The sequence below is a fragment of the Orbicella faveolata genome, unplaced genomic scaffold (genome assembly GCF_042242905.1).
Source record: "Orbicella faveolata isolate gen_17 unplaced genomic scaffold, um_ofav_v1 contig_34, whole genome shotgun sequence".
Taxonomy (NCBI): Eukaryota; Metazoa; Cnidaria; class Anthozoa; order Scleractinia; family Merulinidae; genus Orbicella; species Orbicella faveolata.
Genome location: NW_028301563.1, coordinates 2,896,881 through 2,924,760, shown reverse-complemented (window position 1 = coordinate 2,924,760; position 27,880 = coordinate 2,896,881). Strand labels below are relative to the sequence as shown.

The window sequence follows — 27,880 nt, the reverse complement described above, 5'->3', positions numbered from 1 at the left end:
TTCTTCACTAGCCATCGAAGAGCCCGCGACCGTTTTCGTCTCTGTCAGTTGCCCATTTACCTGCTCATGCGCAGAAGCGGGCAAAACAAACATGGCGACGAAAGTGCGCTACTTCCAGTTTCTTTCCAGAAATGCACGAAACCTCGTCCTCATCAGGAGAGGTTTTCAGAGTGTTAAATATGGCCAAGTATCTAGGAGTAACAGTGGAGTAATGACAGCTCTTGCTTGCTCCCGAAACAATCGGTATTCACTTCAGAATCCTTGTTTTCCAGCTGGAGGTGAGCTAAGCTCTGTTTTCACATTAATGTTACATCGGAGACCCGCTATTTTGTTCGTCAACAGATCCTTTAGATTCCTGTTGTAATTTCAAATTGTTGGCTTGAGAACGATTCTTCGTGATCGTGATATCAGCCGTAAAGTTGTTTTGGTACAGACGTAAAATTAGAGTACGTTGCATCACTCGATAAGGAAGTAAATTTACGTGTAAATTTTATGTCTAAGAATGTCCAGAATCATTTCTGTGATGCAATCATTTTAATCAGTTTTGGGAAAGGGGCTTAACCCGAAGGCATATATACATGTATCCGTAATATATAGTGTAGTAAAGGATATTCAATGGACATTATAGACTCTACACCCACTTTAGAAAACAACCGGATACATAAGCTCATTTAATAGCGTACATGTATATCAAGATTTTTTCTCTTTCTTTTTTTTTAATGAAGACCCTGAAGATATAAAGACATGAATGATTGTCACAGTTATATTCACAAATTAAACAACTGTGAAAAATCCAGGCTAGTATGGGATTTGAATTGAACCCATGATCTCTGTGAGGACTGGTGCAGTGCACTACCAACTGAGCTATCAAGCCAGTCGGGAGAATCAAGTGTGGAATTTTTAGGTTCAGGGCGAAATCTTTTCTTTAAACCATTTTCTTTTTTCTCTTTTTCCCCACGTGTACCTCACGTCAAGTTATTAAACATCCATTCAAAATATTCCCAACTGTTACATGTGTTGTACTCCTTCATGACATTTATTGTGTACATTAATTGCTGTCACAGCCCTTGTGAGGACAATGTTCATCCAAGTGCAGGAAACACCAAATCCAAACAGTTTAAAGTTTGTTCCGGGAGTACAAGTCTTGGATTCTGGTACAGTCAACTTTCCTAACTCACAGGCTGCATTTTGCTCTCCACTAGCAAGGTAACAGCTGTGTAGTATTTAACAATTATTGGACAAGGTTGAGCAAAAGACCGTGATTTGTCAGTGTCTCGCAGATCAATTATTTGGGTTCGGCAAATAATTGATCTGCAAGACACCAACAAATCACGATATTTTGCGATAACTGAGCTCATTTTAGAAAACTCTCAGACAGCTCGGAAGAGCGATCGGCCATTTTTTACCCAAGAGCATGGTCACAATTGCACATGAACAGAATATTATTTGCAGCAAAACATAATATTTAGATGGTATTACACATGAGCAGAACATTATTTGTAGGCAGTTATTTGTAGGTCACGTGGTGGGCTCTCAGCCAGTGAAAAGGACAAAAAAATGCATCAAATGATAATTATATTTATTGTACAGTTTTGATAGAATTAAATACAAAGAATGGAAATTTCAAATATGAATTATTTCAAATATGAAATAATTCATATTTGAAATAATTCAAATAATGAATTATTTCATAGATACTTTACATCAGAATTAAATACAGCACTCATACAAGTCATATGGAACTACATGAAGGACCAGAGCAGCATATTTTCTATTTCCTAAGTAGTAAGGACATTGATGATGTCATTTCCTGATTTTTCGCTTTCGTTTGTGCAAACAATCAGTTTTGTAGATATAATAATAAGAAAATTACATCATGATGGTAGCTTGAAGAAATTATGAATTTTATTTTCTCATATTGAATTAATCAACATTTTTTTCTCACTCACTGCAAGAACACTTTTTTTTCCTAGTTTATAACTTTATTTGTGTTTTGCAGAAGTCTATTCCGAATTCAAGGTGTAACAGGAGTAATGTTTGGACCAGACTTTATCACAGTCACAAAGGTAAGAGGAACAAACTGTTCTCTGTAATAGGAGACACTACATGTAACCAAAATGGCATTTAAATAATAACTATCATGGTAGGTAAAGGTGATGCATTTGAGCTAAGTAGCCCATCAGGCTGGTGCTTATCTCCAGTTTCAGTAGCATGAAGTGACAAGGGGTATTTCTACTCGCTCCTGGATGGGACGCCAGTCTATCGCAGGGTTATCCCCCAACATTAACAGGGCTCAACACTAACTTTTCAACTTGTTAGCCCCTAGTGACAACTTAGATGTTACTAGCCAAAAAAACATTATACTAGCCAAGTGTTGACATTGGCTGGGTGCAACGACAGTGGACATTTGAGACTTACACCTTCTTCCTGAGCAGGTTGTTTCTTTTCAGAACTCTCGTTTTTTGGCTTTTTCTCTTTTACTGCCTGTGAATAACCCTCTTATATCCATTATGGAATTTTAAGAAAAAAACAAAACAAAAAAACAATGCAATTTTGCATCTGAAACGTATTGACCAGTTGAGATATAGTCAGAACACCTTGTGTCACGCTTGACTGGTAATGTAAAACACCAAATTGCACTGGTTTTAATTTTGTTCAATGGCCTCCTGTTTTCCTCACATCAAATCTCTCAAGCCAACAGATCACAAAGAAAAATCTAGTGATTTTCCTGAAAAGACTTTCATGACTCTGTTTTTCTTTGAGACTTTCTTGTAAGAATATTGAGACCCTGAGACATCATTGTCAAGTCTTCTTCAGTCTCCTCACAGACAGGAACTGTAGAATTCAAACTGTTTCAAAAGCAGCATTAGCGAAATTTGACTGCTAATAAATGTCGAAGGAAATAAGTTTTTCTCGTCTAATTATTTCTGCAGTGGTAAGTTTTGTCAGTATATGGAGACAACGACAAATCACCTCTATGTTGTTACGCAAAATGAAATGTAATCCCTTTACAATTCCGCACGATTTTGTGCATGATTTTATCAGGATGCTCAAGACATGTTTTGTGCTACTAATTTTGTAACAAGAAAAGAACATCGATATGTGCTTTCAGAAAATACTGTCTTGTTTGTCAAGTATTACTTTCAACATAATATCATGTTCAGTTTTTATACTTTTTCAAGTACTGCACAGCGAAAAGCAAACAAGATATGTCCACAATGAATTTCTGACCTTGTTTCCGAGAAAAGTGTTAGTGTTTGTCTCCCTTGAGGAAGACACAAACTAGTTCGGCCAATTTCATTTTGTTTACTAGCCAAAGTGGCTAGTGAGAATCAGAAACCTGTTAGCCAAAACTAAATTTCTTCTAGTCTGTGCCTAGTTGGTTATCGTTAGTGTCGAGCCCTGATTAAATTTTGCCGATACCCATCAATACATGTGGGTGGAGAGAGGCACAGTGAGGGTAATTTAAAAGTGTCTTGCACAATCAGAATCTTGAACACAACACAATGTCTCCAGCCTGGGCTCGAACCCAGACCGCTCAATCTAGAGTCGAGCACACTAATCAATTGAGGCCACTGCACCTTCCAGTGAATCAAATCAAATCATAACTATGACCAGTAGATAATGTTCATCTTCAGATGGAATATTGTTTTATTGGGATAAGGAAGCTCATTTATTTAGTATCAAACCTTCAACTGTGGGAGAAAGAACAATATACTAATGAGCAGCATTGATCACCGCAATTAAATTTGACTCAAGCAAAAATGCTGAAACTTTAAACAACATGATGAATGATGAAATAATCAATGATTAATTTTGTTGTTGTTGTTGTTTTATTTTATTTTTGGTATCCTTTTTGCCACACTAATTTTTTTTGTGTGTGTGTGACTGACAAATTTACATAACATGGAGCTAATGATATTTGTTTGTATGATGTTCTGTGTTTCTAGACTGATGATGAAGTTGACTGGCCATTGTTAAAACCTGACATATTTGCCTCTATAATGGATTTTTTTGCCAGCAATGTTCCTATTCTCACTGAAGACCAACCAGCAAGTGACACAGGTGACACTACTGTAGTATAAATGATTTACTAGCATTCCATCATGAATGCCGTTCTCTTATAAGTTGGTGGAATAACTGTAAAGAGCATTTAGATAAAGTTTAGAATGACCAGTAGATTCATACTAAAACAATGAGATTATTACATGTAGCTCTAGATTTCTCAGTTCTGTGTGTGATTGTTGATGAGGGCTATCATGTGTTAGTAAATCTACAAGCATTCTATCATGAATGCCATTCTCTGATTGGCTCTGCTACTCACTATCTATTCTGTTGTAGATATTGAGTACTTAGCATAGCAGCGTGCGCTGGGGGCCACTTTTTGTTTTCAAAGAGTCTTTGAAGAGGATTTACATGTACATGTAGCTTAAGTTTAAATGACTGCTAGATTTGTACTATAAACATTTAGATTGCGAGCTCAATATTTCTATGCATGATACTTGACTCGGACTGCGCCCTTGTCAACTACAGTATCACGCAATAGAAATCTTGAGCTCACAATCTAATTGATAAATACAAATGTAGACATCTCGGGCTAATAATCTAATTGTTAGATTTAATTATAATTATATGGCTAGTTCACTGCTCACTGGATACAGCAGTCCTGTTTCTATTCTTGGCTTGGGTCACTGTGATGATTGTTCTTGAATGACACACATTACTTTCACAATGCCAGTGGCAATTTACAAGAGTATTATTTCACTTAGTACTACCAAGTGCGATATATATCAACTATTTGTAAAGATGTTAAATAATAATGTAGTATTAGAGACAGCCTGATGAGCCGCCATTTGACTCAAATAATAATAATAATGATGCAGACAATAACCACAGTAGATAGTTACACAGGTCTTGGACATTAATACTTACAAATTTAATAATTAACAGTTGACAAGAAGACTGTGAACTGTACATGTAGGTTTCTGACCAGCAACTAATATTTGCCTATTGATGAAATGTTCTAAATTTTGATATTAAACCAAAAAATTAGGTGTTCTTATAATCTGATATTCTAGCTGAAAAATTATTGTGATGTTGTGTTTTTCATTATTTTTTAGCCATTGCTGATGATGACGATGAGACTGTTGCAATGATCAAAGAATTGTTGGAAACAAGAATCAGGTAGTTTTTCACTAATAATCTCTTACTAATTTTTATAAGAATTTATAACCTTGATAACAGCAGCTGGTAATGAGCCTAAATAATTTATTGCATGATAGAAACTGAAGTGAAGTTCCACTCTTGTCTTGCTAACAACTGTACCATTCTATATCGGTTTGACAAACGGAGTGTCTGCCATTGAGATGAACATGCGCAACTATTAGCAGAAATAAAATGATGATGATGAGTGATGATGATGCTTGTCACAGCTTTTCAAACATTTGAAGAAAACTGCGACATTCTGCCTGGAGAGTGGAGAGTTTGTGCGTTGATAACTGGACGATGTATTTGAAAAATAATTATTATCAAATTGCCGAGGAGATAGAACATACAAACTGTGAGATTCATCAAATTGTCTTTCGTTTTTCTTTCTTTCTTTCCTTCTTTCTTTTTTCTTTTTTCAAACAACTGTTTAATTAAGTATTGATGAGTTGAAATGTTGCTGTTCAACAGACCTACTGTCCAAGAAGACGGAGGGGATATTCTTTTCAAGGTTTGTAGAAATTTTGTGTTTTATGTTCAAATTGGGCACATGGTCTACAGAAATGACGCCAGGCTCTTAGAATTGCAGAAGTTTAACTTTCGTTGAGTAATGATCATTGATGGTTCAAGTGCAGGAACCACTATCCATGGATTTGGTCAAATTGACCTTGACTAGAAAGAACTTGCAATTTTTGAAGCGTGGCTTTAGTCTAGAGCTCCTTAGGAAGATATCTCAGATATATAAAACTCAGCTCTAGACAATATAGCCCCTGTTTTATTACGACCCAGAATTGTAAAAAGAATAGGCAGATGAGTGTAGAGGCACGGTGACCTCACGGTTAGTGCACTCAATTCCAGATTGAGCTGTCCGGGTTCGAGCGCTGACTGGGGACATTGTGTTGTGTTGTTGGGCAAGACACTTTACTTTCACAGTCTCTCTCTCTACCCAGGTGTATAAATGGTAGTGACGGATTTAATGCCGGGGGTAAACCTGCGATGGACTACAATCCCATCCAGGGGGGAGTAGAAATACTCCTAGTCGCTTCATGCTACAGAAACCAGAGATAAGCTCCGGCCTGGTGGGCCACTTGGCTCGTATGCAGACTTAGGCCGATGAGTGAAGTCAATTAGTATATTTTGTCAAAGAATTTATTTTTTGACAGTCTGCAAGACATGTAATTTACAAATGTGATAAGCTACATGTAGTTTCCACCTCGTGACTTTTGTATTCGCTGTTCTAAAAACTTCGGCAACAAAACTAGAAGAGTTAAAGTTTACTAATTCATGGCATTTAAGAATATTCTTATCAACTATGCTATATCATTTCTGTAAATACACCTAAGGAAAACAGAAATCCATCTACGTTTCCGGTCTGTCGGTATCCGGTTTTCGATGTTCAACTAACCCTAAAATGATTGATACTGTCGCGTGCGTGCGTTGCTTATCCTAATTTTCTCGCTTAAAACCGCAAGCCAAGGTTGCCGCGGCCAAATAATCGTCGGCAGAGTGGCGGCTCTCTCCACTGTCCGAGTCATAGGGGGCTTGGTGCTCGGTCACGCGGTTGTTAACAGGTGAAGTACTGGAGCTGAGCGGAGTACCTGTTGAAGCTGATTCACGTGGGTGGACAATCGCGCTGACTGTTTGTGAAGCAGCAAACGGAAAATTGGTATCTCCGTTGAAAACGTCTGATCCAAGCACACCCCAGGGCGGGAACACAGAAGGGCTGCCTGCAAACGGAGCGTAGACTGGACTCCATGACTTGAGAGGCGTTTGATGAATTGGCGGGAAAACAGCGGACAACGGCTGGGACATGGCCGGCAGAATGACGTCACGGTTGTCTGGCCTCATTTTGGAACCAGGCATCGGTGGGGCTGGTTTATTCTTTATTTCATGCTTTCTCCGTCTCGCGCGGCGGTTTTGGAACCAGACCTGTAAGAGCAGAACAGTGTTCATTTTACTTCACTGTAGTTCGTGAATTGTTTTTATTAGCTAGCTTATGGAATTTTTAATAATGTTAGAGAGCACACGAGCGACGTCGCCTCCTCCCATTCTCCTCGCGACTTAACCGTTGGTTTTTGTCGACCATTGTTTTTCAATCACTATGCTATCTAGCCTCAAATCGAACGCGATCGAACCTAATCGAACTAACGAACTCAATCGAGCCCGATCTAACTTAATCGAACGTGTAACTCCTAATTGTCACGATTATTATTCAAAGTGTCACGGTAAAGAGATGTAGTACTTCGAATTCAGTCCGCAGAAGACTGAGAAATGATTTCCGTCAAACCTCGCAACATTTTCGAGGTGGGCCAAAGATTCCAACTGACTTTTAATATCTTTTAAAAGTTGTGACAAAACAACAATTGAAATTTGAAAGAAACCGCGCAATAGATAACTTTAGTAAAAGTTAGCCCATTAAAGATTTTCATTCGTGGTCTGGCAAGTTACGAAAGAAAAAGTAACAGCCACGGATGTGAGTAGAAATTCCCTTACGTTTGATAACTTATCTTCAAAGCGGCTTGCGCGCCAATCATTCAATCGTCTTACCTGAATCCTGGCCTCTCCGATGTTAAGTTCGCGTGCAAGGTCCTCGCGGATCCGGATTCCCGGGAACTTCTCGTTTTCGAATGATTCCTCCAGGCGATCGAGTTGTTCGTTTGTAAACGCTGTCCTTCGACGCCTTTGTCTCGATCTGTCATCTTAAAGAAAGAGAAGTTTTAAGTTGCTTTTACGACGTGAGCTAGATATGTGCTTGAAGCAAGTACGCTGTTTATATTGACATTAGGTGGTGTCGGTCTGAATGAGATACCTAATTTTTTTTTACTGGGGAGAGAGACGTGCATTCGTTTCGGCCTTCTCAATAAATTTAAACCATTCTTCAAGCAAAGCATGACGAACGATCGTTGAAAATGGACGGACGTAAATTGACTTAGAGAGCGGAAAACTTCAGAGCACTGCATGCTGTTCGTTTTGATCAATTCTTCTTTTAAACAGATATTTCTATCCTACTGAAAAACCTAAAACTTGCCGATCCCTTGTGTTTAAAACCATTAGTTACTTATATTCACTTTCCGGCGCCGGTCTTTTCGAGTTCTTTCTTGAAGTCATGATGAAACCAATGAAATTTTGAGTTCCGTGGATGCAAGCAGCGAGCAGCGTTCTCAAAACAGCGATAAGTGAACAACAGAGAGACTCGTTCTGTTTTAAGGCATGTGACGCGCGTTGTTTAATAAAAGGGCGGACACACAAAGTTAAACACACAATAAACGTGTTACTGACTTAATTAGCAAACATTTCTCGCCCCCTATTGTTCCTCACTTGTGAGATTTACCGTTGTTATGCACTAACTTGAACCTAAACTGAACTTATTGTTTTCTATTGTTTGGGTTCAACTTGCAAACTTTCTGCACACATCTAATGTGTTTGTGTTAAATTTTTTTAGTTGACAAAATCGTCCAAGTTTATATCGTCTGTTCTCTAAGTTATGATCAAATTCTTTGTAATCAAGTTTAAGTGGTCAGAAATCAAATAACTCGCGTTGAAAATGTATTTACGCGCTCACAGTGCTAAGTAAATACTTTGTTGATGTCTCAAATTATTTCACGCTAGTCTTTTCCCGACACTCCTTTCCTGGTTTTTCTTGGTTTTAGCGTCACTCTCGTTAATTTTAACCACATCAGTGATTAGGCTCTGGGAGAAAAAAAATCGTTTCGCTTTTACATGCAAATACACCTCTGCCTACTTTTTCCATTATAGCTTATACAATACCTTGAGAGGGAAACTTTTTTCGCGTTTTTTTTTTCTTTTTATAACCCCCAAAAAGAGTTTGCTATGAAATCTAACATTTTTCAAAAAGTGAAACTATTCAAACTAATATCTTAAAAAGCGCGCGAGTTATTTACAAAAAAAGGTTTTTCAATAAAAGTCAAAGAACAGTTAGGTGTCATAATCCTTATACGGCGTCGACTTTTTGCGCGAAATGGCTTCATCCGAGAGCTCTTACTACAAGACCCTCGTTGGCATTGTTTTTTGTTTGTTTGTGTTTTTTTTACAGGCCATTTCGCTGTTTCTGTTCTCGATTCAGTTCGCTCTTCCATCTTTTCTATCACTCCATACTGAGGTCATGAGACGTGCTAAAAATAAAGAGAATAGTCCATGGACAGCGAAAAATCAAAGCCAGGACCTAAGAAGAACTCAAAAGCGGAATTTCTCGAGGGCAAGAAGAATCCTTTCGCCAACAGTGACAAAGGATCGTGCATACTCGTACCCATACTCTTTCCACGCTTATTTCTCTTGGTTTTTCCCATTTATCAAGAGCGGCGAAGACTGCTCTATAAACGCACGCTGAAGTTCAACAAGGAGAACGTGATTGTCACACTACTATATTGCCTTGGAATCCCCGCGAAAATCATTTCGCTCGCTGTGAACGCTAGGGGTGCCATAATTTCATTGGTTGGCGGCAAATTCTGTTGACATACATCCGAGTAAAGGCGTGACATGTTTACAACTCTTCATCGGCGATAAAACTCGCACTAGTTTTTCGCGAGAATACCATCTCTTTAATTTTGAATGAATGAGCAGGGTATGTAGGATTGTCAGATTTTCACGCAATTTGGCCAGTGTGTCAGGGATATTTTTATATCATGGCTATTTCTCTTGTGACGGCCGCGAACGAAGGGGGTCGGCAAGTTATTCGTTTCTGTAACTTTACGGGTCTATAAACACCAAGAATACAGAAAAACCCTAACACACTTTGAGAGATTGATGCTTGCTGACTAAAACTGTGCAGTACTTACTTGCGTTTGATCTGTTGATACACGATTAATTCGGCCGAATGATGACAATCGTTTGTTTTCCGTTTCCGGGCGTCTTTCTTCTCAAGAAAGGCACGGCCAAATTAGCGGATATTTTTTTTTTTCCCGAATACTACAGTTCATAACCTTTCTATTGATATGAAGTTTGTCGTAGTTTCCCTAAAATAACACAGGTACGAATGTTTTTTGTTCTATAGGACACTCACGAAGGTATTGCCAGTTTTCAAGAATTTTAGCTCACAAGACCTAGAGGTTTATTTGTTTGATTGTTTTGCAGGGCTTCCATGATGGTGTCGTGAAGCTAAAACTGCAGGTCAGTGAACTCGCATTAATTTCTGTTGTCTTCTTTGTTACCACGACAAAATTAATACAGTTATCTCTTTAGCAAGAGCGAGTACAAATAAAGATTGATGGTATTGCCTATCAGTAGCGTACTAAAGCTGGTAACAGTTTATCTATATGAAAAAGGTTTTACGGGCTAAAATAGTGTGCCCGTAATGTAATGATGAGGCAGCTGGGGGTCTGAGACACAGCCTAACCTCTAATAAACGGAAGCCTTTGGGCCAACTTTTGATTGTACTAAAGACGTCTTTAAATCGGTGTTAAGTTAATGGAAACATTTGTATACACATGCGGATTTTTAGGCCAAGTTCACACCAGCGACAAAACGACATAAGAAGGACGTTGGGTCGTTATGTTTGCAATTTGAACATCCTGACATAGTGACATAATACCAACGTAACAGCATGAACATAACGACAAATGGGAAAAAAGCGATCTTTTCCTAAGCCTGGTTCACACTAGCGACATAACGACATAACGACATCGTCACGAACGACATAAAAAGGACGTTATCTCGACGTAAAAAGGACGTTATGTTTGTAGCGTGAACATGTAGACATAATAACATATTAGCGACATAACAGCATGAACATAACGACATAAAGATAAAACTGATCTTTTCCTTATGTCGTTATGTCGCTAGTGTGAACCAGGCTTTAATCCGTTTATGTTGATGTTCACATTGCGACATAAGCTATGTATGTCGCTACGTCGTTATGTAGCTGGTGTTAACTACTTAGTGACGAAGGTAATAGGCCATTTCCTAGTTGTCTTTTACCTCTATGTCAAAACGAGGCTTCATACGAAACCATTCAAATGAAAATGAGTTTCAACAACCGGTTCATTTTCATGCAAACTCATTTTCATATGAAAGGTTTTGAACGAAGACCCGTTTTGAAACAGAGGCCCAAGGTAACTCGGGAACGGGCCATTCGTGTTTGCTTTGGTTTTGTATTTCTACGCCGAGTGATTGGCTTTCAAAAAAACGCGCCAAGCTTTGCCACTTTTTCAACCAATCAGAAGCTAAACCAAAACCAATCAAACGTGAATATCGTGCGCGTTTTTCCGTACTTCACGACTGCAAGAATTTTTCATCAGTTCATCTACAGGATTGTTTCTCTCCTTTGTGGTACTTACGGCATTCAAATGAAAATTGCTCAAACGCAAATTGTATCCGAATTCGTCTTTGTAGGTAAAATTATAACTTCTATTTAGTCTACACATTAGCTGTCAAGCTAGGGGCCTAGAAGGCCCTCTTGTTTGGACTCGCGTTTAGTTAAGTCTAAATGAGACCAAAACAAGTCAGAAAGATACCGACTGACAGTAGAGAAATGCGTTCGATTTCCCCGGGATTTGGGGATGGGGAGAGGGGAACCTGAAATTACTGAGATTACATATTACTATGTTTGCCCTGTTACCTTGCAGGGTGCTTGCTCTAGTTGCCCAAGTTCGATTGTAACTCTAAAGAGTGGCATTGAAAACATGATGCAGTTTTATATCCCTGAAGTGGTTGCTGTTGAAGAGGTAAACGTTGATCTATTCATTGCGCATGTTTGTACTTAAAACAGTGTTTAAGGCCCCATCCACACTTCTTCGCCAAAGAAATTTCACAACGCAGCTTTATTTCTCCAGTTAGGCCTATCGTCCACACTAATTCGTCACGAAAACGGAACTTTTCGAAACGCTCTTCAAACCGGGGGAATTTGAAAACCCCGGCCTTGCTTTTTAGTGTAAACGGAAAAAAATTTGAAAACGGAACTTTTCGAAAACGATGACATCACAATAGTCATGTGATTAACCTGCCCAAGTCTTCCTCAAACACAAATCCAAAAAGACCGGTGACAGTTGCGTCTTCACTGGATTTTTCCGGCGTAGTGTGGACGGAAAACATTTGATGCGTTTTCAGAGTGAAACCTCCGTTTTCGAATTCCTCCGGCCTAGTGTGGACGGAAAACATTTGATGCGTTTTCAGAGTGAAACCTCCGTTCTCAAATTTCTCCGGCCTAGTGTGGACGGAAAACATTTGATGCGTTTTCAGAGTGAAACCTCCGTTTTCAAATTCCTCCGGCCTAGTGTGGACGGAGCCCAAGTCTCGAGGCTCTGTAGCCCTTACTGGGTCGTCACGCAATTCTTGGGAAGAACTGTTATGTGACGTCCCAAACAGATGTACCGCTCGTAAATAACAATTGCTTTATCCAGTTATGATGCACGAAGGAAGTTTTAAGAGCACGAAAGAATCTTAGAACGTAGACTTCAAACGTTTTCGTTGATAGAATCGGGAGAAGTGTCAGTGGTACAGCCTCCAACGCAGACGTTCTTATGACTCGTCACGTACTCCTCCCCCAACAAACGTGAGAGAGGAAAGATTGCGTGACGAGATCAAAAGGGCGTCTGCGTCAACCTCGTTATCAGGGTCTTTTGCTCCACGGGGTGGGAAGAAGAGAGATCCTGGGAACGAGGTTGCGCCTGCCTAGGAGGCGAGGGATTTTGAAGAAAGAGAGTTCAGCTAGCTTCGTCTAGTTTGACTGTAAACCCCATGGGCTATCAACGACTCAACCGAGTCTCTGTTTGAAAGCAAGGAGTTAGAGCTGACCTTGTGATGACAGATAGTTAAAAACAGTTAGCATGATAACATTATAGTTAACATTTGATGAACACTACTAAGGTTTGTATCCCATCAAAGCCAACAAGAGGCTCACTTTCCTACAAAGGCTTGTTCACCAGGGACTCGACTGTAAAATAGGCTATTTTGGGCGGTCACGGAATTTGATGGAAGTTGCGTCCCCCACGCCCCACCCCGCTTCCCTCGGTTGATGGGGGAAAAAAATGAAGACTCTCCTACGGGGATTCCGTTGACCGCGTTGGTAGAGATAGTCGCTCGAGGAGTTTTGCAGAAAAGTATTATATACACTGTCGTCTTATTCCTTTCAGTCCACAAACTGTTATTTGTTATATTTTGATTGTCCAAAAGGAGTATTACAATGTTTCCCTTCTTTTTCTCCTTCATACAGGTAGAAGATGAGGTAGATGAAATAAGTAAAACGGAATTTGATAAACTGGAAGCTAAACTCGGCGAAAGAGATGAACCAGTGGGGTCGGACTCGAGCGCTCCGGCAAAAAGTGTTTAGCAAGTCATAACAAGTTTGTCTCAAGGAGAAGACGTGTTCAGATCTTCAGGTTACATTACGACCAGCGTCGAATTTCTCCTGAAGAATGATGTTACATAGTCAGCATGTAGGTTGGAAGAACAACGTAGCTGATCATACTTAAAGTCGCGAACCCTGAATTTGTCTCAATTTTGGACTTGATCGTTAAAGATAAATTAAAGTACATTTTTATTTATTGGATATAAATATAAGACATGTTCTGCCACTGTGTAGGAGCCAACAACGAGAAATTTTTTTGCTGACATCAGGGCTGAAATGATTAAGAATCGTTATGTACCATTATAACCAACTATGACTTAAGTTTATGTCGAAAGATTCAGGATCATCTCTTGACGCATTCTTCGAAGCGTCACCCTATCCTTCGAAACCAATATAAAGATCGTCACGCAACTCCCCTCTCAACTTAGCATTGCGTGACTAGCTAGTTCTTTTAAGGTAGGGTGCCGGTTTAACCCAATTTTGCACTTGATAGCTTGAACCATTTATGCTGACTTATCATACCAGCGTTACACTTCCAGTGGCGTTTACTAATTGCAGGTTGCTTTCGAGCATGACTGGCTCTTGTGAAACCGTGCTGCAGCAAAGTTTTCATAAAATAAAGTTAACATGATTACTTTATTACATGCAATGTTTCCTGTGCAGTATGTTACTGTAAATCTTGTAATTAGCTTCCCTCTCTAATTAACCCCACTCCACCCTGAACACCTGAACACTCGTAAAGAAAAAATATTGAAACGATCTTACGAATTTGTCTATAGATGAGTGTGAAATTATCGACGGTTACAGTCAGGAAATAATTGCAAAAAAAGATTCTAACATTTATGAACGATAACTTGTAGAGAACCTGTTAAGGAATATAGTGTTTCCTACAACAGATTTTACGTTCCACCTATTAACCCTTCCCCCAAGGACGCAACTCTTCAACTCCCAGTGTGGATCCACAGCTTCTTTGACAATGTTATGACGAAATTCATTATCAATAACAGGACAGACGCACGAAAAAACTGACGCCAATTTTTTAATTCGCGTGGCCCGATCAGGCCACTTTCGATCTATTAAATTCAGCTTGATTGTGAGGCCTAGAGGACACAAACAAAGTAACTGAATAAACACAGTCATTCAATAGGCTATTTTGCTAATGCAGATACTTCCTAGTTCCATTCCCTCGTGGGGGCAAGAAGTGTGTAGCGTTGCACTTTCGTCCTGCGTGGCAGACATGTCTAACACCTTTTGACCAATTGTATGTGTTGTTGTTTCTTCCAATGAAAATGCGTTGTGATCGTGTCCTCTGAGATTATTTTACTAGGGGACGGGACGGTGTTTGCCAGTTGAAAGCTCGAAACCTATCGATTGTGACTTTTATCGTGAGGGTGTTTTGCCGGATCTTTCTGCATGTTCCGAAACACATTTACAGCTGCCTTTGAAGCCTAATATTGTTGGTAAGAAGCTTTGTGAAGTGTAGTGTATTGTATTATGTTGTTTGTAGAAATGGAGTGAGCAATTTATATGGCTCAAGTCTACGAAGCCATTTCGACATGTTCATCAGCAATCTAAGTTTTGTTGATCGTGTTGCTTTCAAGCGGCACGAACTAAGCTGGCACTAGTTTGTATAGTCCACACTGTTGTGTTTTGAATTTTGCAATTAAGATCTGCCTCCGTCACGGGCATAAAGAAATGCTGTCGTGCAGACAGAGCAAATTTTCACTCAGCTTATTACCACCTGGTATCGCCAAATGCCACCAAATATACGGCTTAGTTGGATAAAAATGCTGTAGAGCAAAGCAAAAACAGTAGTTTCGAAATAATGTGCAGGATTGCAAGGATTGAAATTGGTTACAGTTCAAGAAATTTGAGTTTAGTTCAGGATGTCAAGAAATCGAGTTTACCATTCTTGTGACAGTTTGAACTTTCGAGCCTTTATTTTGTCTGGTATTTCTTTGCTTCTACCAGTATTGGGAATGATTTCTACCGATGTTAAAGTAAGCTTAAAAGTAATCTCCTGGACACAATACATTTCCCTGAATGTTTCCTACAAAGCACAGTCTCTAAAAATAAATTAAAATAGGTCACCATGCTTGCAAAAGAGATATGATGTACCAGTCTTACCCTATTTTGCCAGGTCTTTTAAATAGTACTATTGATTTATTTTATCACTCCGCATTACATTTTGCGGTGGCTGGAAGGTACAGTTTTTTGATGAACTTTGATAGGCATACATGAATTTTTGAGCATAAGGAACAACATAATAAACAACTTATGCAAAAGAATCGAAAATAATCCAAATAACATACAATCCATGAGTAATGATTTTGTTTTTGATGCTATTGAATAAGTGTAAAATTCTGCGCTTGAAGCGTTCGCAATATAGTGCTAAGGAATCACCAGTTAAGGTCAGGGTTGTTTGTCCTTCTGTTCTTCTTTTCCTCTGTTGTTGACTTGCTACCTTTAAGCTGTTTGTTACGAAGCAGTGTTTTGTAGACACACAGTGTGAATAGTCATCATGTGAGGCTGCTTCAAGAAGTGCTTGCCTAGGTTTCCTTTTCTATGCGGCTGGTCCAATTAGTACATATTATAGTTCACCACTGAATTTTCTCCAATTCTTATTGGTTTAAATTGATCACGTGACGCAATAGTGTTCATCCGTGGAGAGACACTATCAGCCCATAGTGCCTGTCTGAGGAAAATACCCAGATGGATAGTACTCATCCATGTAAATGTTTCTGTAAAGAAGCGGGCTTACAGAAAGTAAACAATGGAAATATATTAAGTGGGTTTTTGTCTGTTTTCTTTTTCAAATTTTACATTTGGCTTCAACGACCTTCCATGGCTTTCATCTAAAAAAGTTGAAAATAATTCAATATGAATTTTGAACTGGCGTACAGAAGAAAATTTAGTGGTGAACGATAAAGACAATAGAGTGTTTATGTCTCGGAACTATCGGTTGATAGTTGTCCCTTGGAAATTTGATGTTCTTAAAACTAGCATATTTGTTTTAAGAACATCAAATTTCCATGGGGCAACTATCAACCGATAGTTCCTCGACAGAAACACTCTATAGTTTAAATAGGGATACATGCCAATACCTTGTCATGTCTTCATTAGGTGGTATTGCCATTATCTCTTTGTGCCAGCTCTTGTGTGAGGAACATTGCCATTCTTGTTATCTTCTGGAGAATTTATTCATGTTTTTGGATACTTGGGTTTTTTTTTGTTCTTTTAATGTAAAAACAATTAAAGAAGGAGAAAACGGTTTGTTTATCTACTTGTATCTTTTTTCTCAAGGATGTCTTTTATCTCTTGGTAAATATGATGTAGTTCTCACCAGCTAAACTTTGCCACTAGAGATTCAGTCTGTTCTGTTTTGGTTTCATTGTCAGTTGAAATAGACTTTAAAAACCTAGGTCTTGATAAGATGGTCATACTCTTGCAGTTGTTTCTGATTAAATTTTGTTTTCTTTTAAATTTCCCTTTACTGAGGAACAGCTTTTAATCTACAAGGCTGTACATGTATGTTATTTTAAAACAGTCAGTGTAACTTAAAATATAATTGCATTTGTGTGATCTTGTGTTTAACAATAATGCTTTGAATTTCTGTTTTTGCAGTAATGGATGATCATCATGGGTTGGATGAGGGAAAACATGCACAAACTGAAGAAAGTCATAGTAGAGAAGGAACTAGGGATGGTGAGCATCAGTCCTTACCATGATATGTATCAGTTGCCATGCATTGATAACTTTTTTAGAGTTGTGTCTTGCCAAAATAATTCATTTTTTTGTTACCTGTACGTAATTGGGTCTTAACTGTAATGGCAGCACTTTCTCAAGAATTTTAGGGCTTATGTCCTCATATTATGCTTCAATATCTGGTTAGCTTATGAGTTTTTTCTTGTACACTAAGTACTCCAGCAATACTAAGAAGAACATTGCAAACCAAATGTGTTAGAGGAAGCCAACTATTATGTATTAGAGAAAGCCAACTATTATGTGTTAGAGAAGGCCAACTATTTTTCAAAACACATCTTCTTCACACCTGGATAAATTAGCCAGTTTCTAGTGTTTAATTCCTTTTCATCCCTGCTATGAAGGCTTAAAATTTAGCACAGGGAGTATTTAGTAGATGGAGTTTCAAAATCTTAAGGAAGAAGTGATTATACAGTACCACTTTAATGCACAGCTTATTATCCTTGTGTATCCATTAAACTAGTCAACAACCCATTGTCCCCACTAGAACAAAATAATTTTGTTTTTAAAATTGATATAAAATAAAAGTCTCAACTTACTGGTACTTTGGGAGGTTCTGTGGTATATTATAGGTTAAGGTATAGATGTATGGCAGTGATACAAGCAATTTTTGCTGCATGTTACACAGAAGATATTTGCATATCATATGTAGTTACTCAAGCATTTGTCACAGTGCACATATTTTTTCTATTCTTTGTTGTGACTCTTATTTAAAACCCCAAAAGCTGTGAACAAGACAGCTTGTAGGAAGTTGAGCTTTCTGTGTTAGCAAATGACAACCTTAACTTAAATGACAAAACTGGTAAACCATACATGTACAATTGCCGCTACTGTATTCTACATGTATACTTACAGCCTGCAAAGCACTCACTTTCTTTCCTGCAATGGTTTAGGGCACAACAAACATAAATGAATTAAGAGAGGTTGAGGAGTTGAGGAGGCAGAGTAAAGAAAACTTTTGGATGCCACAAAGCTCTTAGAATGAGCTTGACAGCTATTAATGCTGTGTTCGACACTAACTTTCTTGCTAATTTGCCCTTTGGGCAACTAGTTCTGTTTTTGTTGGTTCCCCGTGTGTCTTTTTAGTTGCCGTACCTAGTAGACTTTTGTTGCCTAGTAGCACTCACGAGAAAATTTCAACTTGCAGAAATGCTCAACTTTTTTATAAACTTGCCTTCTTGTTTTGGTGTTGCAACAGTGATTCATTGGGTTATTAATCAGTCATAGAGCACACCCCTCACAAGATTTTAAACATCCACGAACTGTGCCCACACATTTTGATGAGACTCCACTTTTCTAACAAATAGACCCAGTGAAGCACTTTTACTGGTCAAATACGATGAACCAACTGTCATGAATGAAAACATAATTCATGCCCAGAAGCACATCATTATCATTAATATTATTGTTATTATTTTTGTTGTCATCATTGTTGTTTTTATTGCTATTTTTATTTATTATTATTGTTATTATTAATAATTGTCTTTTTAACTATATATTAAGGAATGGCAAAAAGATGGCTCAGCCCGTACCTGTAGTACCTATTTTGTATTTGTAATCATAGATTAACAAAACTGCTTCTCTTCCTCACCAGAGATCAGTCGGGGAGTAGCTTACAATCCTGACAACAGTGCCCCATTTCTTTTTGAGTCACAACAGTAAAACTTATAGCCAAAATATTGCCATACCATACAATTTGTGTGGAAAGACTTTGACACAAAAGTTATTTCCAAATACTGTTGCAAAATGCATCTTTGAAAATTCAATGAGGTTATCAAGCATTTTATAGTATTTTAACCCTTTAAGCCCCACAGGAAACTGATGAAACACAAGCCCCTATTCCCGGAACCCAACCGGCATTGCAGGACTTAAATGACTGATTTTTAGCATGCTTAGAATTTTGTCTTATATCTTAAAAACTACAAGGCAAAAGACAAAACACTTAAGACAAAAAATGTTCAGCAACAATTTATTTTTAATTCTAGACTTAACCTACAGCAAACGGTTAATCATGAAGTGAACTGAAGCAAGAGAAACATTGCACAAGTCTGAAAAATGTCATTGTTTACACTGAAATACAATGTTACCTTGCAAAAAAATGGCAAAAAAAACGCTCAAATACTAGCTAAATCCTACTAAATGCGAAAGCATCAATAAATATGTCTATGTACAATAAAATAGATTTCAAGTAATGCCTCAAGTTCTGGTTATTGCGAAGTAAACGAAGCAAATGTTCAATAGGTGAAATTTGAATTTCGTGCGCTTGTGGCGCTTAGCTTAGGTCACCGATGTGATTCGGGAAGCATTCCAAGCAAATCCGCTTGTTGCAGTGCTGGCAACCCATTCTGCAAAACGTTGTCCTCTTTCGTTTGAGGCATCGTTTGCATCGTCCTTTATCAAAAGCAATCGGCCAATGTCCAGCCTCCGTCTGCCCAGAACTTGCTGTTCTTCCACGGCTCGTGAAATCCCCGATAAGGTCCTTCGCAAGTTCGACTCTAAATGTTAGTTGTGTTCTTGAACGATGATTTACGGCCTTTTTCTCCAAGATAAACGCATTGACAATACTTAGATCGACGCAAAACCAAAAAAGATAGCGCCACCATTTCCTTGATTTAGTTCCGATAGCGTAATACCCACGCAACTGATCGTGAAGGTCTACGCCTCCCATGCTCTTGTTGTAACTCTTCACAACGGGAACAGTCGGCACTTGAATAACAGTTCCATCGCGCTGCTTACGGTTTACAGTCTCGTTTCCTACTGGATTACTTTCAGTACTGATAAAGTGAACAACCTTTTTGTCCTTCCAGGTTGTTGCAACGACATTGTTCTTTCGCCTAAACAGCGCCTCTCCTTGCTTCAATCGCTTGATGCGAGGATTGTTTGCCGCGAGATCCTTAGGAAAGTCTTTCCTGTTCGCTCTTGCCGTTGCACATGAATAAATTTGATCCTCCAACAGATCTTCGGCAAGCTTAACAGTTGAGAAAAAATTGTCATAGAAGACATGATGATTTTTCCCAGTAAAGCTCCGAGTTAAATCGTGAACAACACGATAACCCAAGTTTTGTTCGGCGGCGCCATCTTGTCTTTTTCCCGTGTAAACTTGGAAGTCGCAGACAAAGCCACTAGATGCTTCGGCGCAAACCCACGCTTTAATTCCACACTTAACAGGCTTCATCGGCATATATTGTCTCATTCCAAGCCGTCCCTTAAACTTTACCATCGCTTCGTCGACGGATAAATCTTTTTGCGGTCTCAGTTCCATTTTACAACATTGAACGACGCGATCAAGAACAGGGCGAACTTTGAACAATTTGTCATGTCCAGGATCTTCACGAGGAGCTTGATTTGCATTATTATTTAAATGAAAATACTTGGACAATTTGTCAAAGCGATTTCTCGACATCACTTTTTTAACGAAAGGGACGCCAATGAGTGGATCCTCACTCCAGTAAAGGCGAGTTGCAGGCAACCTTTTGATGCCAAACAGCACGTGAAGACCGATAAAGGCTTTCATTTCATCAAGCGTTGTCTCATACCATTCACGGTCGGGCTTCGTAGCGATACATTCCCGTGCATGGCGGTTCGTTTCAGCGACGATTTGCTCTATAAGTTCTTCTGGAAACATCAAATAGAAGAAATCGATTGCAGTTCCATCTTCTGCAACTCCAGAAGTTGGGCCAGTAGCCTCAGTGAATGGGGAGACCTCAACAGGGTTTGAGTTTTCGTTCCACGTTTCTTCTTCGGCTTCTTCCTCTTCAAAGTCTGAAAGGTCTTCGGTAGAAACAGAAGAGACTGAAATATCTGACTCCGAGTCACTCTGATTTCTAGCTTCAAATCTTTCTTGTCTCCAAGCAGCAACAGTTTCTCTTTCTTCTTCGTCAAATCCCAAGAACACGTCCTCTTCAACTTCGCTTTCGCTAGCGGCCGCCATCAAACTTCAGTTGCGATTTTCATCGTGATGCTCAGTGAAAGCTTGTCACGTTTGACACGTCAAATGAAAGCTAAAACTCTTTTCTATTGGTTGAAAAACAATGGAGCAGCCTAGCAACAATATAACAGGTCTTTTGATTGGTCAGAATGAAGGCAGGTCTCAGAGTGCCAAATGGCACTCTCGGGAATAAGATGCAGTCACGCAAGAGTGCCATATGGCACTATCGGGGCTTAAAGGGTTAAGAACTAGGGATTAATGCTTTTTATGGTTCGCATGATCACTAATCGACTAGCGACTTTTATTTAGCAAGCTTTGGGGCAAGCTTCTCACAAAATTTGGGTTCATGGCTTGTTTCGGAAATGAGAGTCAATTGTAGAAACTTTCAGTGAATGTTAGAGTTGAGTTTACATGTCTTTGACCTTTAAGGTAATACTTCTGAACTTCTACTCAAATGATTTCCCCAAAACTTGGGCATGGTTTGTATTAAGTCAAAATAAGCTGGTTCCAGAAATTGAGTAAAAGTATGCCAGCAAAATTTTTTTTTTACTGGTAGTGTTGTTGTCCAAAAGATAGGGTCCAGTCAAACACCAGTAAGAATAAATTAAAATATTATCCCCAGTAAATGATACTAAGTAACATTATCACCAAGTGAAAGACAAAATATTTCCCAAAATTTCTTAGCCAACACTTCAAAGCCCCAAAATTTATGTTGCAAACTTTGACATGGGTGAGTGTGCCCAGAATAACTGCAGAGCCACCTTAAGTAATGATGAAATGGAATCAATAGAATAACCATGATAAGAATGGTGTTACCCTTTTGATACAATATTAATAACAAACAGTGGGGCTTGACTTTTCAAAATTACAGAAAAACTCAAATTGCATCTAGGGCCACCAGATCACAGTTTTCAAGCAACATACATTTAAATAGAAAGGAATTGTTAGCCAAATTAACTTTAACTAAAAATAACAGACACTTTTTAAAAATAAAGTGGTTTGCTATTAAACAGTTAAAAAACAGTTCCTTTATATTGCTATATGTAGAAACATAAAAAATGAAAAAGGTTTGTCAAACACAACTCGATACACCACCACCACCCACATAAATTATGATACTCTCCCATGTAGATGTGGAAGGAAAACACCTTGTTTTCACTCTAAGAGGAATTGGAGTTTGCAAGCCCTGACAGTTGTTCAGATTGGTTTCTTTGGAGTTAATGACAATAAATTGATTAACACCAAATTAATTAAGAGAGCACTCAACAACCAAATTGATGGCATTTTGTTGGGTTCTTCATTAGGCCGTTGTTGTTGTTGTTGTTGTTTTATCATGACAGAACTCAAAAATGATATTGTTCGTAAAATGCTTGACAGTGGTCTTATAAATGAGTAGTTTTATGGACGTTATTTTGAAGATATGCCGTTGATGGACAAACCAAATAAATCTGACATGTTTTACGGTCAACAAATTTGAAGATGGCTTGATCCATTTCCTGAACATTTCTCTGAAAAGAACATCCATTGACATTTATAGGAATCACACAAACACTGGACAGAATGTCTTGTTTTCTAGTCAAGTACGTTGACTTAGCAAAATTACTTGGGTTAGGCCTTGTTGCACCAGGCTTCTCGTATATGTGAAATAGACTCACTCATTCAGAAACAAAGAACAATGATTAAAACGTTCTGTTAGGGAATGGCTTTCCTAAATCTGTGGCTTCTAATCTTGTGAGGTGTTTCAAACAATAGCTCGGAACCTAGAACATCTTATCCCAATAACAACAAGACTATGAGTTTTAAGGATTTTAAATTCTAATGTGGGGTTTGGGACTGGCACTAGTTTTGCTAGGCTAATGATATAATTTTGAAAGCAAATGGGAGCTCCTCTGGGAGCCTGTCTAGGAATCCCCATCAATGTCCTAGACCAAAAATGACATGTACATGTACTTTATTACTTCATCTCATACTGGAAGTAAGTGATGTCTGAACAGTTCATTGAAGTGCCTTGAAACCAGAACCAGAGTATTAACAATATTACAAACAACACAACAAAGAAAGTACAGGATGCAAAACAGAGCACAGTGATGCAAAACCAAATGCAAGTTAATTTTGAAACCAAATTGAAAATTGCTATGTAGAGTGAGACGGGTAACTGCAATCACAACTGGTGGTTTGCTATTTGCGTGAAAAATTAGCAGACATTAAGTTGAAGGAAGTGAGTTTGTAGAGAAGTCCATTTGCATCATATTAATCAAAAACTGGTTTTCTTATTTAGGTATAGAAATACAGTATGGTAATAAGTAGTTTCTTAGAAATCTATTTTGAAATAAAAACTAGCGCTAAAAAGTCACGACGTTTCGACCTCTACTAGGTCATTTTCAAGTGAGTAAATTTTCTACATTAGCATATAGCCATAAATTTGTTAAAAACAACTTATAATAGATAAAAATGTGGCGAACGCTAAAATGTGATAAAATATGTGAAAAAGTGTTAAAAATATACAATGGAAAAATAAAATAATCTTAGAAAGAATTGCTCTAAACAAATAATTTGGCGCGAATTGAATCGCACTGTTTGTTTAGCATTGGTTTCAGTTCTTTGATAAAAAAAAACATTTCAAAAATAAGGCAGCCAAATTTGTTCTGACACTTTCTTAAGATTCGAAAACTCTGTGCGATGTCTTCTGGCTCCATATCGTGCTGCTCTCTGAGGTGGTTTCCGATTGCCGATCCTTTGTTTTCTTCAATTCGTTGGTGTAGGTGTCGGCACGTGTAACCGACATAGCCTGCATCACACAGGCCACACTGAAATGAATACACCACGCATTGTTGACTCACAAGAGGCTGCTTGTCTTCCCTGACCTTAATTTCATCCTTGATCTTTCTAATTGTGTAAACTGGGCTAATATCTGCGTTGATCTTCCGACTGAGGTCAGCCAGCTGTTTACGTACTACGTTTGCAGATTTCTGGTCCTTGTAGGGCGACATGATTCTGACTGGGGCTTCTCTTTTATCAGCCACTCGAGTATGTGAATCCTCGGACACTTTTGATTCAATAAATCTGCGAATGATTGACTGCACAAGGTCGTCAGGATAGCACAGTCGGGAAAAGATCTCTTTAACGCGTTCACATTCCTCGTGAAAAAACTTCCACTTTCAAAATACAGTATGAATATTTATAATTTGAATTATAATAATATTACTGTTGTACTTTAGATTATAATTCCAATGCTCTTTTTAAAAACTGATTTCAGTTTCATTAGGTAGTTTGGTGCTTTGGGCCCAAAACAGCAGCCTGAAAACGGTCCTTGTAAGTTGACAAGCCCTTGAATAGCCAGGAAGTGTCAAGAAATGGGCCCTGAAGAGGCAAAGGGCCGACTTCAGACACAACTTAAAGCGAGTTTCAATTAGTCCAGCAAATTTCTTTCACTTTCCGTAGGAGGAAGGTAAATTCCTAAAGATAAACATGAAACGATTTACTACAAATAACTAACTGAAGACGGCAGAAAACTAAGAGGAAAATACAAACAGACGATAAACTAAACGGCTTACCAAAATGCTGGCAACGGGGTTCAGGGAATCAAGAAGATACAAGTGTACCGGACGATAAACTAGCACTAAGTGAACATGAAAGGATAACACAAATATATACGCAACGAAATTTACATACGACGCGAGAAAAAAAGCATGCAGAATGTGAAAAAATGCATTAACATACGGAACAAAAAAGGACACAAAGAAAACACGAAATAGCCGTAACAGGCCCCTTCACAGAAAGTTTCAATTTTCCACAATATTGTTGTGTCTATTGATGAAGTAAATCCCTCTCCATATTTTTAATAGCCTGGCCAAACCATACCTGGAGGCATTAGATGATATGATCGATGAGGAGGAGGAGGAGTTAGAAGAAGACAAAGAAGAAGAAGAAGGACAAGAGGATCAAGAAGAACAAGCGGAACGGCAAGAAGAACAAGACAATGATGATGAACACCTCTACAGAAAGTTAATAGAGGATGAGTTTAGTGACAGTGATAAAATCTGTATTTATTTCGTAGATTTTTTAAATTTTTATGAGGATTTCTTTAACAGATGTATTAATAAGTAATAATTAAGTAAATAGAGGATGAGTCTGAAATTGTTTTGATTGTTCTACATTTACAACAGCTTATTCAAATTAGCCCAAGCTCAAAGGCTGAAGAAAATATGTCATTACTTTTTTTTTTTTTTTACTAAATGAACCACAAATCACCGTGTTGCCTGTGACTAGTTTGTTGGATCTAGATTTAAGGGACAAAAGAGTGACAGAACTTTTCATCTTTGTAATAAGAACCCAGTCACAGTCGTGCCTGACTAACTGTGTCCACCTTCCTTGGTTTAAATAAGCTAATCAAAATGCATGAATGGTGAAAATATCAAGCATCATGTATCCTGCTGATCAGTCGACAACTCCACTTCTCACATTTCTTTTCATAATTTGGATTTGCCAGATTTGAATGGAAGCCATAGGAAAGTTGTTGAAAACATGTCAAAAAATGATGAAAAAAAATTAGTTTGGTGGCCTGTGTTAGAAGTGCACCACTCTAAATGCAATGATAAGTATTATATTAGTATGTCCAAAAGGCATTTATCTGTCAAAAATAGAATTTCTCAAACTAATTCTAACTTTGGTTATTTTGCCTTTGTAACAATATAAATCTCAAGATTATAGTGGTTTTGCAACACAGGCTAAAAACATGCCCTAAAATATAATTTTCGAAAATGTTTGGATAAAGCAACGGTTTTTATCATACGTGAGCATTGCAGATAATTCAAGCCAATTAATTCAAGGTCACAAGTCAGATTGTTTTGGTTCGCCCGTGTGTAGAAAGATCTATAAGATTCCAGTTGATAGTGATAATGGTAGTTATACCTGCTCATGAAAACACCAGTTGTATAAATTCCAGTCTAGCCATAAATAAATAAAAAAAGATTTGTAATCTTCTTTGTCATAACTAAATTATGTTATTGAACTAGTATGAGGTCCGTGTTTGTAAAACATTGGTCGAGTTCTTCGCCTTGCAATGTTATGGCGAGATCCATAGACTTGTTAAAAAAAGAAATACCCGTATCAGTATCCGACGTAAGTTTCATTCCATGTTCAATGCTAAATTCCTGAGGGGTGTGCCTACAAACGAGGACTAACAATAGAGCTATAAATCAATGAACATAATAAATCCCTCTAAGATTCTCTAACCGAAACAAGTGATAGGTTGAGGTATCACTGAATTCCTAATTTTCAACCTTCTGCTTTCATTTCATCCTCCCTCCCGGTTAATAACACGCACCCGTTGTAGCTAGTTCCAGCCGATCCCAGGAATGCAAATCTCATTAGCAGTCAGTGCTCTGTCTGATAACCATAACGGGTACTTTTAAGGGTATCAAGTCTTATATCCGAGATTCGGTGATATTTCTTTCTAAAAACAAAAACTGAAATAGTGTCCAACATAACCTTGCTCAGCACGTTTGCGAAAATCTATTGGTTCCTTTCAGAGGTTTCTTTAAGAGCACTCGGCTAACCTCCAGGTACGATTTCCGTACAGCGCCATACATTAATTATGTATGCAACTATCTCAAACTATCACATTATACTCAAACGGCAATCGTGAAAAGAACGAGTCAGTCAAAAAATTGCATGCATAATTAATGTAAGGGGTGGTGCGAAAATCTTGCCAACCTCCCTGTCAAAATAAGAGAGCCCCTCTGCCAGTTTTGTCCACATAGTATAACTTCCACTGACAGAATCGCTATGATTACGATGACGACCACAAAGCGCTTTGTGGTGTATTGAATAGGCCACAAAGCGCTTTGTGGTGTTTTGAATAGGCCACAAAGCGCTTTGCGGTGTTTTGAATAGGCCACAAAGCGCTTTGTGGTGTGAAAAATTGGAAAAACCAAATAATTTCAGAAAATAGCTGTGAGATATTTGCGAGTCAACGAGCCATCCAGTTTTCAATGTTAAATCCCAAAATAAAACACCACATAGCGCTCTGTGGTGTTTTGAATAGGCCACAAAGCGCTTTGTGGTGTTTTGAGTAGGCCACAAAGCGCTCTGTGGTGTTTTCAATAGGCCACAAAGTGCTCTGTGGTTTTTTGACTTCTACTGCTGTTTTGTAAAGCAAAGCGAACTAGGAACAGTTAGAAAGCACCCCGACCATAAAAATCTACTCGACAAGAAAATTTCTGTAATAAATGTTCGATGCTACAGGAGACGGCTTACCCAAAAAGGTTCAGTCAGCCTCAACAAACTTATACTGAGAAGAGGGCTTTCGCGAACCGGATTTCGTGTGAGTGACAAGATTGGGAATAGAGAAATATTGCGCAGATTGAGTAGTAGTTTTACAGCACCGAAACTAAAATTGGTTACACTGCTTCTCAGAAATTTGTTTTGCCTCTGTAATATCATTAAACGATCTGAATAATTTGAGGATAATCAAAGCGCGGAGTGTAATATTGGCTGGCCGGGAACACGCAGTTCGCAAACCGGAGAGCAACCACTGTTTAAATCTTCGATCGAACTTTCATGTTGAATTTGAAACTGAAAATAGACTAAGCGGTCAATTTCCGATAGAAATCTTGTGAGGTAAATGCCATTCTTGCAAATAGTCGCTGCATATTTACGTTCAGAGTCACTCTGGTTCAGAG

At 38.4% G+C, this 27,880-nt stretch overlaps 2 protein-coding genes across 3 annotated transcripts; one reads left to right on the top strand and one right to left on the bottom strand.

Moving 5' to 3' along the window:
- Nucleotides 1-61: 61 nt before the first annotated feature.
- LOC110068133 (NFU1 iron-sulfur cluster scaffold homolog, mitochondrial-like) lies at nucleotides 62-26,175 on the top strand. Of its 2 annotated transcripts, XM_089272064.1 has the most exons (11): nucleotides 62-278; nucleotides 1,065-1,206; nucleotides 2,000-2,066; nucleotides 3,951-4,065; nucleotides 5,121-5,184; nucleotides 5,677-5,716; nucleotides 10,297-10,332; nucleotides 11,787-11,885; nucleotides 13,373-14,967; nucleotides 17,132-17,212; nucleotides 25,043-26,175. In XM_089272064.1, the coding sequence occupies exons 1-9, from the start codon at nucleotides 92-94 to the stop codon at nucleotides 13,487-13,489; spliced, it is 867 nt and encodes a 288-aa protein (XP_089128190.1). In that variant the 5' UTR covers nucleotides 62-91; the 3' UTR covers nucleotides 13,490-14,967; nucleotides 17,132-17,212; nucleotides 25,043-26,175. The 2 variants fall into 2 exon arrangements, with proteins under 2 accessions (XP_089128190.1, XP_089128191.1); XM_089272065.1 differs by lacking the exon at nucleotides 17,132-17,212.
- LOC110068134 (intestine-specific homeobox-like) lies at nucleotides 6,339-8,313 on the bottom strand. Its single transcript, XM_089271224.1, has 3 exons — nucleotides 8,274-8,313; nucleotides 7,753-7,904; nucleotides 6,339-7,134 (listed from the first exon to the last, which is right to left on the bottom strand). Exons 1-3 carry the CDS (start codon nucleotides 8,311-8,313, stop codon nucleotides 6,652-6,654), a joined length of 675 nt encoding a protein of 224 aa, XP_089127350.1. The 3' UTR covers nucleotides 6,339-6,651.
- Nucleotides 26,176-27,880: the final 1,705 nt, after the last annotated feature.